Source organism: Rhinoraja longicauda, chromosome 12, assembly GCF_053455715.1.
Source record: "Rhinoraja longicauda isolate Sanriku21f chromosome 12, sRhiLon1.1, whole genome shotgun sequence".
Lineage (NCBI taxonomy): Eukaryota > Metazoa > Chordata > Chondrichthyes > Rajiformes > Arhynchobatidae > Rhinoraja > Rhinoraja longicauda.
The window spans coordinates 9,729,222-9,745,844 of record NC_135964.1 but is presented as its reverse complement, the minus strand read 5'-3'; the positions used below and the strand labels follow the sequence as shown (position 1 = coordinate 9,745,844).

General features: G+C 44.6%; 1 protein-coding gene across 10 annotated transcripts in view; it reads right to left on the bottom strand.

The window, feature by feature from the left end:
• Window positions 1–16,623, bottom strand: part of glra2 (glycine receptor, alpha 2) — a 195,685-nt gene that overhangs the window by 59,381 nt on the left and 119,681 nt on the right. For all 10 annotated transcript variants that reach the window (XM_078408991.1, XM_078408990.1, XM_078408988.1 and 7 more), the window contains 2 exons: window positions 7,501–7,583; window positions 6,695–6,832 (listed from right to left, as the gene is read on the bottom strand). In XM_078408991.1, the coding sequence (XP_078265117.1) occupies window positions 6,695–6,832; window positions 7,501–7,583 (221 nt within the window). The remainder of the gene's footprint in view (window positions 1–6,694; window positions 6,833–7,500; window positions 7,584–16,623) is intronic.

Genomic DNA, 16,623 nt, shown 5'->3' with positions numbered 1-16,623 from the left:
TAGTGGGTAGGAAGGAACTGCAGATGCTGGTTTAAACAGAAGGTAGACACAAAAAGCTGGACTAACTCAGCGGGTCAGGCAGCATCTCTGGAAAAAAGGAATAGATGACGTTTCGGGCCAAGACTCTTTTTCAGGCTGTTCTAGTATTCAACAAGACAAAAGCACTTAGGATTCAAACATTTATCAGGCCACATTTTGAACCTCAGATCATCTACCAGGGATAGGAGGTTTCTGACAGCTGCTGCCAGGAGTGATTTTACTGCTATTCCCACAGTCCAAGTGCACTGACTCAAGTCTACGCTGCCTGGGCTGATGGTAGTGGGGATAATCTGATCACACCAGAAGCAAAGGATTCCACTGCAAGATTGACTTCTGTGGAGAGCTCGACACCTGGCAGAATCAGAGCAGGATTGATGAGAGGTGATTTGGAAAGTCAGCAAATTGGTTTAGGCACTGCACTAGACCATCGAAATGGAAAAGGTCGCTGGAAGAGTTGCTATTTAGGGAGCAACTACTAATCAGTCTTTGGAATACCTGCTTCAACGTAGATCCTGAAATAAGTAACCCAGCAGCTTACACCCCCCCAAGCCTATCTGTAAGAGAATAACTGCAAATGCTGGTACAAATCGAAGGTATCACAAAATGCTGGAGTAACTCAACGGGTCAGGCAGCATCTCTGGAGAGAAGGAATGAGTGACGTCTCGACCCAAAACGTCACCCATTCCTTCTCTCCAGAGATGCTGCCTGACCCGTTGAGTTACTCCAGCATTTTGTGAAGCCTATCTGTAAAGTACAAGTCAGGAGTGTGGTGACCTACTCCCCAGATTGACTGGGTGAGTGCATCTTCAACCATATGATGGAAGTTTAATACCATTTGAAGAAATACAGTCCACTTGATTGCCATCCAATCAAGCCTCCGAAACATTCATGGCCTTCAACATCAACAGCCAGACATAAAAACAGATTTTTTCCCGCGAGTAGTAGCTCTGCTCAATAACCTAAAGTCTGTAGTCTCTTTTTGCTCTGGTTTATTGCACTCACATGTTTAGACCGCTATGATGTATTTTTAATGCTTTAATGTTTTATGCTTTATTCTTAATTGTTTACTGCATGTTCGTGTTGTTACCTGCGAGCGGAGCACCAAGGCACATTCCTTGTATGTGTACATACTTGGCCAAGAAACTTATTCATTCATTCATTCATTCATTCATTCATTCATTCATTCATTCATTCATATACTCTGCTTGCAGTATTCACCATTCAAATGGCTCATTGCAGCGCCTAGCCTTGTTTCTTCCATGTCTCTTGCCAAAGCCTTCTATTTCTACTGGCTGGAAGAGCAAAGGGTGCATGTAAGTGGAAACATCACCATCAGATCTCGCAATCCAGATCTTGACCTATTTTTGCCCAATAAAATGCTTTAAATGAGAATACCAGCACTGTTGAAAAGTGTTACAGAAGAGCTTCCTCTGGCCTCTCACTATGCTCCACCATTCATTGTCGAGCTAGAAATCAGCAATGACCTTGTCTAATGGTGGTGTAAGAAAATAACTGCAGATGCTGGTACAAATCGAAGGTATTTATTTCACAAAATGCTGGAGTAACTCAGCAGGTCAGGCAGCATCTCAGGAGAGAAGGAATGGGTGATGTTTTGGGGCGAGACCCTTCTTCAGACTGATGTCAGGGGGGCGGGACAAAGGTGTTAAAGGCCTCAGGGACTGAAAGATTTATTCATGTTCCCATTTTAAAAAATGTCTATCATTTGGGTGGCACGCTGGGTGGCACGCTGGGTGGCTCGCTGGGTGGCTCGCTGGGTGGCTCGCTGGCACAGTGGTAGAGCTGCTGCCTCAGCGCCAGAGACCAGTGTTCGATCCTGACTACGGGTGCTGTCTGTATGGAGTTTGCACGTTCTCACCGTGGCCTGCGTGGGTTTTCTCTGAGGTAGAAGCATAGAAACATAGAAAATAGGTGCAGGATAAGGCCGTTGGCCCTTCGAGCCAGCACCGCCATTCATTGTGATCATGGCTGATCATCCACAATCAGTAACCTGTGCCCAACCTCTTCCTCGAGATCTTCTGTTTCCTCCCGCACTCCAAAGACGTACAGGTATGTAGGTTAATTGGCTTGGTAAATGTAAAAAATTGTCCCTAGTATGTGTAGGATAGTGTCAATGTGCAGGGATCGCTGGTCGGCGCAGACCCGGTGGGCCGAAAGGGCCTGTTTCCGCGCTGTATCTCTAAACTAAACCACATGGTTGGTGACTTTTTGCCCAACGATTTGCCAGCTGAAGGGGGACAATGATGCAATAAACCTGAACACCGGGTAAGCTCTACGTTACCGTCATACAAAACATTGGCGAGGCCGCACTTGGAGTATTGTGTTCAGTCTTGATCAGCCTGCCTTAAGAAGGATGTTGTTAAGCTGGAAAGAGTGTGGAGAAGATTTTCATGGATGATGCAAGGAATTGAAGGGCTGAACTTTCGTGAGAGGGGGCAGGCCAGGACTCGATTCCTAGGAGCGCGGGAGGATGAGGGTGATCTTATAGTGGTGTATAAGGTCATGAGGGGAATAGATAGGGTAGATTCACATAGTATTTTACCCACAGTAGGGGTATCAAGTATCACAGGACACGTGCATAAGGTGAGCGGGAAAAGGCTTCAAAGGAATCTGAGGGACAACTTCTTCACATCGAGGGTGGTGGGTGTATGAAATGAGGTGCTGGAGGAGGTGCTTGAGGCAGGTACTATAACAACATTTACATTTGGACCAGTACATGTATAGAAAGTATATAGAGGTATATTGGCCAAACGTGGGTAGGTGGGCCTAGTGTAGACTGGGCACCTTGGTTGGCATGGGCTGGTTGAGTATAAGGGCCTGTTTCTATGCTGTCTGACTATATGGGCGGCACGGTGGCACAGCGGTAGAGTTGCTGCCTTACAACAAATGCAGCGCCGGAGACCCGGGTTCTATCCCGACTACGGGCGCTATCTGTACGGAGTTTGCACGTTTTCCCCGTGACTTGCGTGGGTTTTTTCCGAGATCTTCGGTTTCCTCCCACACTAAAGACGTGCACGTTTGGAGGTTAATTGGCTTGGTAAATGTAAAAATTGTCCCTGGTGTGTGTAGGATCGTGTTAATATGCGGGGATCACTGGTCGGCGCGGACCCAGTGGGACGAAGGGCCTGTTTCTGCGCTGTATCTGTAAACTAAACTAAACTATATGACACACAGTGGGCTGGGTGGACAATGGTGACCATCTAGGACTTTAATCATGACATCTGCTGCTATTCAGATCACAGCACCATTGATTTAATCTCCAGAACTAAAAGTTGTGCTGGATGACAGAGCTCGAATCATGGGTGAACAGTCTCAGTTGCCTTTACTCTTCCCCTCAGTCTGCTCCCTGCCAACTTTGCGCAGGGCCGCTGACGTGCAACGTCTCACCGTTTGCGCAGAACAGTCTGTTGGTCGCAACCAACACACTATTTGTAGAAATTTGCACCCGTTTTAGCGTTGCAGAACAGCAGAGATTGCAACCCTGTGCCCATTGAAAGCAGCAACCAGCTCATGAGAGGCATCTCACTGCCTAATGAGGGTATCAAACTGCACACTGGGTGTTGCTGTTCCTTGTGGACTGTAAATGTGTCCAGCGAGATGCTTATGGATCCCATGAATAAATAAATGAATTCCCAATGAACTCTAGTGGCATAACGGTGGAGTTGCTGCCTTACAGCGCCAGAGACCCGGGTTCAATCCTGACTACGGGTGCTGTCTGTACGGAGTTTGTACGTTCTCCCCGTGACCTGCGTGGGTTTTCTCCGTGTGCTCAGGTTTCCTCCCACACTTCAAAGACGTACAGGTTTGTTGGTTAATTGGCTTGGTTTAAGTGTAAATCGTCCCTCGTGTGTGTAGGTTAGTGTGCGGGGATCGCTGGTCGGCGCGGGTTCGATGGGCCGAGGGGCCTTTTTCCAGGCAGTATCTGTAAACTGCACTATACAGGGTATAACTGCCCTGCATCCATTACAAAAACATTGAAGCAAGGCTGGCTGGCGAAAATGTTACAAACTGGAAGATGGGTAGCTTGAATTTCAAGTTAAAAAACAAACTGCTGGAGGAAATAGGTGGATCAGGCAGCATCTGCGATAGGAAATGGACAGACTCCTTTCAAGTGGGAGAGCCATCAGCCTTTTGGCCACCAGAATCAATTTCTGTGTGCGCAGAGAGATCTCAATAAGGTTTCTAACCGCATGAGATGGACTGTCAGTGTCAGAGAGGAAATACCAGAGGCATTACAACAGAACTAGTGAGGAATCCTAAAGAAGCAGGCACCTCAAAACTGATGAAGCTCTCTGGTGGAAGGTTGTTTTTCGTACGGGCAGCCCATAACTCATGGTGTGCCTCAGGGTACGGTACCAGGCCTGGTGCTGTTTGTCATTGATAAGTTTGCAGATGACACTAAAGTCTTGTAGATAGCGAAGATGGTTGTCAAAAATAGCAGCAGGATCTCGTTTGGTTTGGCAGCTGGGCTCAGGAATTGTTTAATGGTGTTTAATACAAATAAGTGTGAGGTGATGCATTTTGCGGTCTAACCAGGGGAGAAACTACACAACTAATGGCAGGGCTCTGGGGAGTGTTGTAGAGCAGAGGGATCTAGGAGTACAGGTGCATAGTTCATTGAAAGTCACAGGTAGAGAGGGTGGTCAAGAAGGCTTTCAGCAAACCGGCCTTCATCAGTTAGAGTATGAAGCATAGACGCTGGGAGATTATGTTGTATAATCTGTATGTTGTATAAGATATCGGTGAGGCAACATCTGGAGTATTCTGTTCTGTTTTGATCACCTTGTTATAGGAAAGATGGTGTTGAGCCGGAAAGGGTGCAGAGAGGATTTGTGAGGATGTTGCCAGGACTCAGGGGCCTGGGCTACAGGGAGAGGTTGAGCAGGCTAGAGCTTTGTTCCTTGAAGCACAGGAGGATGAGAGGTGATAATATAGAGGTGTCTAATATCACGAGAGGAATGGATAGGGTAAATGTGTAATTAAATTAATGAATTAATAGGGAAATTAGTCTTTTACCAGAGAGGTAAATCAAGAGCTTGAGGACATAGGTTTAATGTGAGAGGAAAAAGTTTTAATAGGAATCTGAGGAGCATCTTATTTACCCAAAGGATGATAGGTATATGGAATGAGCTACCTGAGGAGGTAGTTGAGGCCGGTACCATTTCAGCATTTAAATATCATTCGGACATGTATATGGACAGGACAGGTTTAGAAGGATATGGGCCAAATGCAGGGACATGGGACTCCTGTAGATGGGGCATGTTGGTCAACATGGGCTAGTCGGGCCAACGGGCCTATTTCCACACTGTATTACTCTCTGACTGTCTTTCACCACGCTTCAGGAGGCCCTAAGTCCATTACCCAAGATCAGCAGTCCTGGAAAACAACATTAGCAGCAGCTGGCAGGAAGAGAAGTGGATGGAGATCAAATTTGCAACGCCAGCCCATCATCTCTAAACCTAGTGTGCATTACTGGCAACTAGCTGGTGACTTCAGGTGATTACCAATATACCCACTGGCTGGGAAGAAGGGTTGTGAATTGGTAGATGGACTCATCTCTCATTTTCCTGTCATCTCAGCTGGCACCACACAGAGAAATTCAAGCCAGGGAAATGACAGTAAACAATGTACAACATTATACATTCTGATTATTTTGGCCCTTACATTTACAGTTAATTAGACTCTAGCAGTGGTTGCTTTCTTTATTGCTGCATCCAAGACACTGGGCATGTTCAGAACTCTTGATGATGCATTTAAAGAGGACGTACAGGCTTTTAAAAATAGAAATGGAATGCCATCGCAGAGCAATAACAACACAAGCATGTGCTGAAGAAGAAAGAGAAAGAGGAAGAGACATTTATTCACAAAATGCTGGAGTAACTCAGCAGGTCGGGCAGCATTTCGGGAGAGAAGGAATGGGTGACGTTTCGGGTCGAGACCCTTCTTCAGACCCTTCTTCTTCTGAAGAAGGGTCTCGACCCGAAACGTCACCCATTCCTTCTCTCCCGAGATGCTGCCTGACCTGCTGAGTTACTCCAGCATTTTGTGAATAAATCGATTTGTACCAGCATCTGCAGTTATTTTCTTATACAAGAGGAAGAGACATTATTGAATGAATGCCCCAAAGATTAAAATGAATGGGCAGAAAATCATGACGTCACATCCTTCAAATCCCGAAGCATTCTCCATTTGCATGTGATGTCATGATTTTCTGCCCATTCATTTTAATCTTTGGGGCATTCATTCAATGCAGTTCGACACAAAATTCTGGAGTTACTCAGCGGGACACATTAAATGCCCCCATGCCCAAATACTGAATATGGTGGAAGTGTTCATTTGCAGAATCAATCTCAGTTATAACGTAGGCTCCTTGATTACATGACAAAAATACTTAATAAAGATGCATTTGCCAGATCCAGCGTGGACCAGATCATTATACAAGGAAGATTTTCTCGTTTTGAGAATACTAGTGTCAACATACTAAATGAACAAATGTATTATCCTACTTATCAAACGAGAAAGACCTTTACCATTGTTTTTGTGATTAAATTAGGCAACTCACTCAGGTTAATTCTTGCCCTTGCAAAGTAATTTCCAATTGGGAAATTCAACTGTGCCAATAATGAACTTGACCTACCCGTATTATAATGCTTCGTGCAATATCCTAGCTCCTTCTCATCCTTCAGAAGAAACTGTGGAAGGGTCAGACCATCTGCAACCTGCACGGCTCCGACTTCCAGCCACTCAAATATCAGATCGTTCATCGTGTACCCAACTGCAGGCCGTGACCAAAAGTATCAATTAGCGATCTTAAAAGATTAATTTACACTGATTAAAAAATGTTAAGAACCACGCGGACAAAGCTGGTCAGATGATCCGATAGGAATCGCTGAAGATAAAGATTCACTAACTGAATATTTACCTTTGATATACAATCGTGACATGTTCTCATGAGTCTGAGGCATGGAAGACGCCATTGGGAATGGTCAAAGATGCAGTGGAAATGGTAGGAGACAGATGTAGACCACCCTCTAATGGAGATGAAACGAAGCAGAATGTAGAGATAATGAATTAAATTGTCATTTTAATAGTGACGTTGAGAACTAGACAAAAGAGATTGACTGTAGCATGCTTGAATGGTGTAAGATTATAAAGGCAGCACACGAAACAACAGGTTTCTCGAGTTTTGAAACGTTGATCTTTCATTAGACATATGCATGCAATAACAATAACTGCACGATCTATCAAACTCAACATGACAACAAACTGCAGTAGATGGATTTGATGTAAAATATTAGTTAAAAGCTGGAATGGAATAGAGAAAATAAAGTCAACAATGCCAATGAAGCAATGCCAATGAAGAGGTATATCATTCACAGTTGTCATTAGACCAGGGATAACACAGACCGCAATAATTCCTGTAAATGTAATCTTGTTACTTACAGCTCTCCAACTGCATCGCGCATGTTTGCACATCCATGGGAAAGTTTTTCAGGTCCATTGGGCAGGATAATGTTAATGTCAGCCTGAGCAAAATAGGCAAATTGTTAGTGAATGCTTTTCACTCTGAGAGAATTAACAATGTCGCTGTTTAGACCTGGTGGGTCAACTGTTTTTGAATGGAAGCACAAGAAATTAAATATCCAAGTCCGAACCAAATAGTTAACTCTAAAAAGTTTTCCACCGAAGTGGAAGCTTAAGAAAACTGACTGCATGTCAACGAAAGGCCTTTAATGTTGCTGATTGAAGCTGTCTTCTGTGCTGGCAGGGCTCTCATCGTACGGAAGCAATTATTATTTGCGTCTAAGGAAAATTTCATCAACACCATGTATCAATGAAAAGATCAGCATTTTAATTCTACATCGAGTTTTATGGCAAAATGACTAATATTAGTATTTCACCTTCATGGCTTAGATCCAAAGCCCTGTCACGATGAAGGGGATGGTGTATGGAGGATGGATGAAGAACATTTTTAATTCAATTCAGTTTAGTTTAGTACCTCACATGTGCCGAGGTACAGTGAAAAGTTTTTGTTACGTGCTGTCCAGTCAGCAGAAGGACAATTCATGATTACAATCATGATTACAATCAAGACATTCACAGTGTACAGATACATGATAAGGGAATAACGTTTAGTGCAAGGTAAAGCCAGCAAAGTCCAATCAAGATAGTCCGAGGGTCACCAATGAGGTAGCTGGTAGTTCAGGACTTATCTCTGGTTGTGGTAGGCTGATTCAGTTGCCTGATAACAGCTGGGAAGAAACTGTTATCTGTATCTGGAGGTGTGCGTTTTCACACTTCTGTACCTTTTGCCTGATGGGAGAGGGGAGAAGTGACCAGTGTGTGCCTCGACCTTGGTTATGTTGCTGGCCTTGCCGAGGCAGCATGAGGTATAAATGGAGTCAATGGAAGGGAGGTTGGTTTGTGTGATGTTCTGGCCTGTGTCCACAATTCGCTGCAATTTCTTGCAGTCTTGGTTGGAGCTGTTCCCAAACCAAGCTGTGATGCATCCTGATAAAATACTTTCTGTGGCGCATCTGTAGACATTGGTGAGAGTTGTTGAGGACATGCCGAACTTCCTAAGCCTTCTAAGGAAGTAGTAGTGTTGGTGCGATTTGGTGTATTTTGCTGGATATTTTATACATTGGTGAAACGTAAAAACAAAGAACTGCAGATGCTGGTTTATACCAAAGATAAACAAAGTGCTGGAGTAATTCAGTGGCTCAGGCAGCATCTCAGGAGAAAAAGGGTGAGGTTTCAGGTTGGGATCCTTCTTCAGACTGAGATCAAAGGTGTTTGATTTCATTTAACAATGAGATGACATTGTACAGTAAATACCGGGTACTTAAAGAACTTTGCAGGTCTCTGGGGAAAGGAAAGACTAAGCATGCGTGGTGACAGTGCACCCAAACAAATAACACGTCCAGGGCTCACCAATGCACTTTAGCACAATTTCTACAGGATTTGCTGAAAATTGCAAATAGGTTACCACACTGTTCATTGTGGGAGAATGCAATTTTGCTGACAAAGGAAGCTATTGCCCATAGAGTCAAAGAGCCATGCAGCACAGAAACAGGCCATTTGGCCCAACCTGCTCACACCGACCAACATGCCTCATCTACACTAGTTCCGCCTGCCTGTGTTTATCCTTCTAAACCTATCCTATCCATGTACCTGACCAAATATTTTTTTGCCTGCCTCAACTATCTCCTCTGGCAGCTTGTTCCATGTACCTACTACCCTTTGTATAAAAAAGGTTCCGCTCAATTTCCCTTAAATCTATCCCTCTTCCCCTTAAACCTATGTCATCTGATTCTTGATTCCCCTACTCTGGACAAAAAACTATTTGCATTCACCCTGTCTATTCCTCTCATGATCCTATATATAACATCACCCCTCATCCTACTGTGCTCAACCTCTGCTTCCTTCCATGAAGCCAACTTTTTATCCAGTTGGCCAGCTCTCCTTGGATCCCATGCGATCTAACCTTCCAGAGCAGCCTCCATGCAGAACCTTGTCAAATGCCTTGTCGAAATCCATATATGCATCTACAGCTCTGCCCTCATCAACCTTTTTGGTCACATCTTCGCAAACATCAATCAGAGTCGTGAGACACGACCACCCAGGGACAAAACCATGCTGACTATCCCTAATCAGCCCTTGTCCATCTAAATGCATGTCTATCTTATCCCATAGAATACTCTCTCGATAACTTCCCGACCATAGATATTAGACTGACTGGCCTGTAGTATGCAGGCTTTTTACTGCAGCCCTTCTTAAATAGAGGCACAACATTTCCCACCCTCCTGTCTTCCAGCACCTCATCCGCATTTACTTATGACTCATAGATATTACCCAGGCCACCTGAAATGTCCTCTAGCTTCGTACAGTGTTCTTGGATATATCTGATCAGGCCCAGGAGATTTGTCTACCTTCATACACATCAAGACCTTCAGCAGCTCCTCGACCATAATACTGACTGCCCTCCAGACACTTCCATTGGCTGCCCCAAGTTCCCCAGTCCTCATGTCTTTCTCCACAGTACAAACAGAGGAGAAATACTCCACACACTGTGTGGAAATATCTCCACACAATGTTGACCACTTGTATTCCTGAGGGGCCCCACCCTTTCTCTGGTTACCCTTTTTCCCTGAAGGGAGGAATTGTGAGGAAAGGAAATGGCGTATTGGAACACAAATCTTGGGTGCACAGTGGCACAGTTGCTGCCTTAAAGCGCCAGAGACCCAGTTTCAATCGTGACAACAGAACACCCGTGAAACCACCCCATCCCCGGGCACTTTCCCCTGCAACCGGAGGAGATGCAACACCTGTCCCTTTACCTCCATCCAAGGACCCAAACAGTCTTTCCAGGTGAGACAGAGGTTCACCTGCACCCCCTTCAACCTCATCTATTGCATCCGCTGTTCTAGATGTCGACTTCTTTACATCGGCGAAACCAAACGCAGGCTCGGCGATCGCTTCGCTAAACACCTTCCCTTAGTCCACCTTAACCAACCTGATCTCCCGGTGGCTGAGCATGTCAACTCCCCCTCCCACTCCCAGTCTGACCTTTCTGTCATGGGCCTCCTCCAGTGCCACCGGAAATTGGAGGAACAGCACCTCATATTTCGCCTGGGCAGCTTGCAGCCCAGTGGTATGAACATTGACTTCACCAACTTTAGATAGTTCCTCTGTCCCTCTCTTCCCCTCCCCCTTCCCAGATCTCCCACTGTCCTCCTGTCTCCACCTATATCCTTCCTTTGTCCCAGCCCGCCTGACATCAGTCTGAAGAAGGGTCTCGACGCGAACCGTCACCCATTCCTTCTCTCCTGAGATGCTGCCTGACCTGCTGAGTTACTCCAGCATTTCGTGACAACAGGTGTTCTCTGCACAGTTTGTCGATTCCCCCTGTGACTGCATGTGTTTACTCCGGGTGCTCCGATTTCCTCACACATTCCAAAGACGTGCGGGTTCGTAGGTTAATAGTTTTCTATAAATTGTCCCTAGTGTGTCGGATAGAACAAGTATTGGGGTGATTGTTGGTCGGCACGGACTCAGTGGGCCAAACGGGCCTGTTTCCACACTGTATCTCTAAACTAAACAAAGTAACATAGTCCCTTTTAGTTGCCAATGAAGAAAGGCTTGCTGTGATTCCAAGGATGACAGCCTGATCCTAACAATAGGAGTGCCAAGCAATGCAAGTGCTCAAGCCTTTGTCATTCTACCATTCAGCTTCACGTCACAACCATTCGGAGAGATTTGTAAGCCCCAAAGGAACTGGGGTGATGGGGTGGGAGGTGTGGTTGATAGATTATGAATGAGCACAATGATAGGAAGATAGGTGGGCCTAAGTTGGAAGGGATCCTCTTGTGAACTTGGAGAAAATATTTTTTATCCTGGCTTCCCAAAGGCATGGGACCAAAAGAAAATGTTGGGAAGTTTTTTTAGAATACCAGCAGTGTTAGATTAGGAAAAGGGGAGGTGCAACGAGACCTGGGCGTGCTTGTACATCAGCCACTGAGAGTAAGCATGCAGGTACAGCAGGCAGTGAAGAAAGCTAATGGCATGTTGGCCTTCATAGCGAGGGAATTTGAGTACAGGAGCAAGGAGGTACTACTGCAGTTGTACAGGGCCATGGTGAGACCACACCTGGAGTATTGTGTGCAGTTTTGGTCTCCTAATTTGAGGAAGGACATTCATGCTATTGAGGGAGTGCAGCATAGGTTCACCAGGTTAATTCCCAGGATGGTGGGACTGACATATGATGATAGAATGGATCGACTGGGCTTATATTCACTGGAATTTAGAAGGATGAGAGGGGATCTTATAGAAACATATAAAATTCTTAACGGATTGGGCAGGCTAGATGCAGGAAAAATGTTCCGCATGTTGGGGGAGTCACAGTTTAAGAATAAGGGGTAGGCCATTTTGGACTGAGATGAAAAACTTTTTCACCCAGAGAGTTGTGAATTTGTGGAATTCTCTGCCACAGAAGGCAGGGGAGGCCAATTCACTGGATGTTTTCAAGAGAGAGTTAACTATAGCTCTTAGGGCTAATGGAATCAAGGGATATGGGGAGAAAGCAGGAACGGGGTATTGATTTTGGAAGATCAGCCATGATCATATTGAATGGCTCGAAGGGCCAAATGGCCTACTCCCGCACCTATTTTCTTTGTTTGTGTGTTTCTATGCTGTCTTTATTCGAAGATGATTCACCTTTCCTCTGCCTGGTAAACCTGGCAAAAAAGCCCTTGCCAGATGGTCTTTTCAAACACAGGGTCAAATTTACATTTAGCTCCCACCACACATCAGAACAAATAAAAAAAGACACAAAGCACTGGAGTAACTCACTGAGTCGGGAAGGATCTCTGGAGAACATGGATAGGTGATGTTTCAGGTCGGGACCCTTCTTCAGGCACATCTTTTTACCGGTGACCAGGCAACTCATTGAAGTACAAGGATATCCAAACCATAGTAAACAACTGCATACTTCAATGATCTTTCATGGAGTTGCTTGATCACTGGTATAAAGGCCCTTCTCAGTAATGTGAAGAGAGCAGAAACAATGCAACATGCTAATTTTAGGGATAACATCAACTCATTTAAAATTGGCCTGCACATTCTCCTGAGGCCATGTCAATTGGGATTTGTGAGCAAGCTCCAATCTACTGTGTTCCACTTCATTGCTGCAAATATCAGCTGGATGAGTTTACACTGGAGGAATTCAAGAAGAAAAGCCTCTTTTTTCCCTAGTTTATCAGAGCAAAGCTTCAACAATCCTGTTAGAACTGATGCACCAACTGCTTATATCTGACACGTTTTTGATTGTAATTGTTATTTACTTGTCCCACTCTCTGTGCTATTCGGTGCTAAATATTCTGGAAAAAAATATTTTTAAAAAATAGTAATATTTTTATGTACACTTGGTGGGACTTACGAGAAAGCACATCAAACCTGGAAGCAAACCTAAACACATTCAAAGGTGGTAATTATTCAATGAAAATATTGGCTGTTTTTCTTGTATTTTATTATCAGTTTCTGTTAGATTTTGCCGTAGCCTAAAATGTCTGAAAAAAGCCTGGTGATTTTTTGTTCCACAGCTACTGCTTCCTCATGTTGAAGGAGGAAATATTTAATAGGAACCTGAGGGGTAACATGTCTGCACAAAGGGTGGCGGGTGTATGGAACAAGCTGTCAGAGGAGGTAGTTGTGGCAGGAACTATCGCAATGTTTAAGAGGCATATAGACAGGTACATGGATAGGATGGGTTTATGGGGGGATATCGGCCAAATGCAGGCAGGTGGGGCTAGTGTAGGTGGGGCACGATGGTCAATGTGGGCAAGTTGGGCCGAAGGGCCTGTTTCCACACTGCATGACTCTATGTTGTTCCCTGTCTTAAGCATTTTGCATTGATATTCATTGAACGTGAAGTACCATTAATTTATACAAAGTTCGATTGACCATATCCTAACTCATGCCATCTCATGATCTAAGTCTCCAGTGCTAACATTTTACATCAGTTCTCATCTATGGTTTCACCCTGACTATACCTGTGACCGCCTTCACCTTCACTCCTTGAGCAATCTGTTTACCTACACCTCTGGCAAACTTCCACTTGCCCTGCCTCCCATTACAGAACATACAAGTTAGAAACACTCATGTTCTGAAGCCTGACCAGCCATGTGGTACCATGGCCGACCCATCTGTAACCTCAAGTCCACATTTGTGTCAACCTCAGTAAGCTCACACTCCTTTGCTTATCAAGCATGTATCCAATTCTGCTTCAGAAATCTCCAAGGATGTTGCTCCACCCTTTGAGGGTGAGAATTGCACAGATTCAAAACACTGAAACAAAAAACACACCTCATATTTACCTTGGATGGATGAACTCATATTTGCATAGTAAACCTTTGATTCTAGATTCACACACAAGAGAAAATATCCTCTCCGCATTCAGTATGTTACATGTTTGTACCACAACCAGAGAGCAGTCATGAACTACCATCAACCTCATGGTGGGACTGTCACATGTTGAAAGACTGGAGTGACTAGACTTGTACACACTGGAATTTAGAAGGACGAGAGGGGATCTTATTGAAACATATAAGATTATTAAGGGATTGGACACGCTAGAGGAAACATGTTCCCAATGTTGGGGGAGTCCAGAACCAGGGGCCATAGTTTAAGAATTAGGGGTAGGCTATTTAGAACGGAGATGAGGAAAAACTTTTTCAGTCAGAGAGATGTAAATCTGTGGAATTCTCTGCCTCAGAAGGCAGTGGAGGCCAATTCTCTGGATGCTTTCAAGAGCGAATTAGATAGAACTCTTAAGGATAGCAGAGTCAGGGGGTATGGGGAGAAGGCAGGAACGGGGTACTGATTGAGAATGATCAGCCATGATCACATTGAATGGCAGTGCTGGCTCGAAGGGCTGAATGGCCTACTCCTGCACCTATTGTCTATTGTCTATTGTCATTTGGACTATCCTTGATTGGACTTTGCTGGCTTTACCTTGCACTAAACGTTATTCCCTTATCATGTAATCTATACACTGTAAGTGGCTCGATTGTTTTTATTATCCTTTCGCTGACTGGTTAGCACGCAACAAAAGCTTTTCACTGTACATCGGTACACGTGACATTAAACTAAACTGTAAGACTGTAATGATGCCACATCAAACAAATCTCTTCTTCCTATCAATGATCCATATTCCCCCATTACCTGCATATTCATGTGGCTTTCTAAAAGCCACTGAAACAACACTATCATATCTGCTGGCATCACTGGCAATGCATTCTACACATCTACTTTTCTCTGTATAGAAAAACATTGCCCCACATATCTCCTTTCACCTTTCCCCTTTCACTGTGTCCTGTGGTATATGATAGACATAGAGCATGGAAGCAGGCCCTTCTGCCCACACTGACAAAGTTGGCCAACTGGGCTGGATCCATTTGGCTGTGTTTGGCCCTGTTAACCCTTCCTATCCATATCACTATCCAAATGTCGCAATTATATTCATTTCCATAACTTCCTCGGGCAGCTAATTTCAGATATGGATTACCCTCCGAGTGAAATGGCTGCCCCTGAGGTCGCACTTAAATCTCTCCCCTTGAAATGGACTTGCACTGTAGTTTTAGAATCCTCCACCCTGGGAAAAAGATAGTGGCCGTTCACATCATTTGTGCCCCTCATGATCTTGTGTACTTCAATAAGGTCACCCCACAACCTTCTACACTCCAAAGAAAACCATCTCTGCCTATCCAAGCCTGCTATAACTCAAGCCCGCTAGCCCAGGTAACATCATGGTGAATTCCTTCCAACAGATGGCGGACCAGAAATGTACGTAACAGTTTAGTTTAGTTCAGTTTAGTTTAGAGATGCAGCATAGAAACAGGCACTTCGGCCCATTGTGTCCACGTCAGCCAATGATCACACGTACACTTGTTCTATCCTACCTGCTGGGGACAATTTAAAAGCCAATTAACCTATAAACCTGTACGTCTTTGGAATGTGGGAGGAAACCGCAGCACCCAGGGAAAACCCACGAGGTCACAGAGAGAACGTGCAAACTCCACGCAGCCAGCACCCGTAGTCAGGATCGAACCTGGGTCTGTGCCTCTGTGAGGATCATGTCAAAAGGATTTTCACCACGGGAAGATGGCTCCGACTCTCTCTCTTCTGTATATCTCTCATAATTACACAAACATCTATCAGGTCTCCCCTTTGTCTCCTCCACACCTGAGAAGACAATCCATGTATGTCCAACAATAGACAATAGACAATAGACAATAGAAAATAGGTGCAGGAGAAGGCCATTCGGCCCTTCGATCCAGCACCGCCATTCAATGTGATCATGGCTGATCATTCTCAATCAGTACCCCGTTCCTGCCTTCTCCCCATACCCCCTGACTCCGCTATCCTTAAGAGCTCTATCTAGCTCTCTCTTGAATGTACCTCTCCAAACAGCCAATACTCACAAATCCAGGCATCCTGGTAAACTCTTCTGCGCCCTCACTAAAACCTCCCTTGTCTCCCTGCAATGTGGGCAAGCTGAACTGTGCACAATACTGCAAATGCAGCCAGGTCAGAGTTTTATAACCTTAATTAGCCCGTTAAATCTCTGAACTGTTTCTGGTCAATTAACACATTTATTTACATTGTAAATGACATAGCCCCATATTGTACACAGTGTTTCAGATGCGGTCTCAGTTCTTGAAGTTGCATTCCATTTTCCCTGCAGTAATTGCTAATATTCTGTTATCTATCCTAATTACTTGCTGTACATGAACGCTGGCCTCTTACAAATCATGCGTTTGGCTGCCCAATTGCCTCTGTATCTCAGAGCTCTGTGATCTCCCGCCATCTCGATAAAATATATATATTTTTTACTTTTGCTGACCAAAATAAATGATTTTACATATTCCCACATGGAACTGATGCTCTACAATGCTGAGAACTATGTTTTGTACTATATTTTCCCCTTCTCCCTATCTTCACCAGTGCATGTGATAGGAGCAGAATTAGGCCACTCGGCCCATCAAGTCTATTCCGTCATTCATGGCT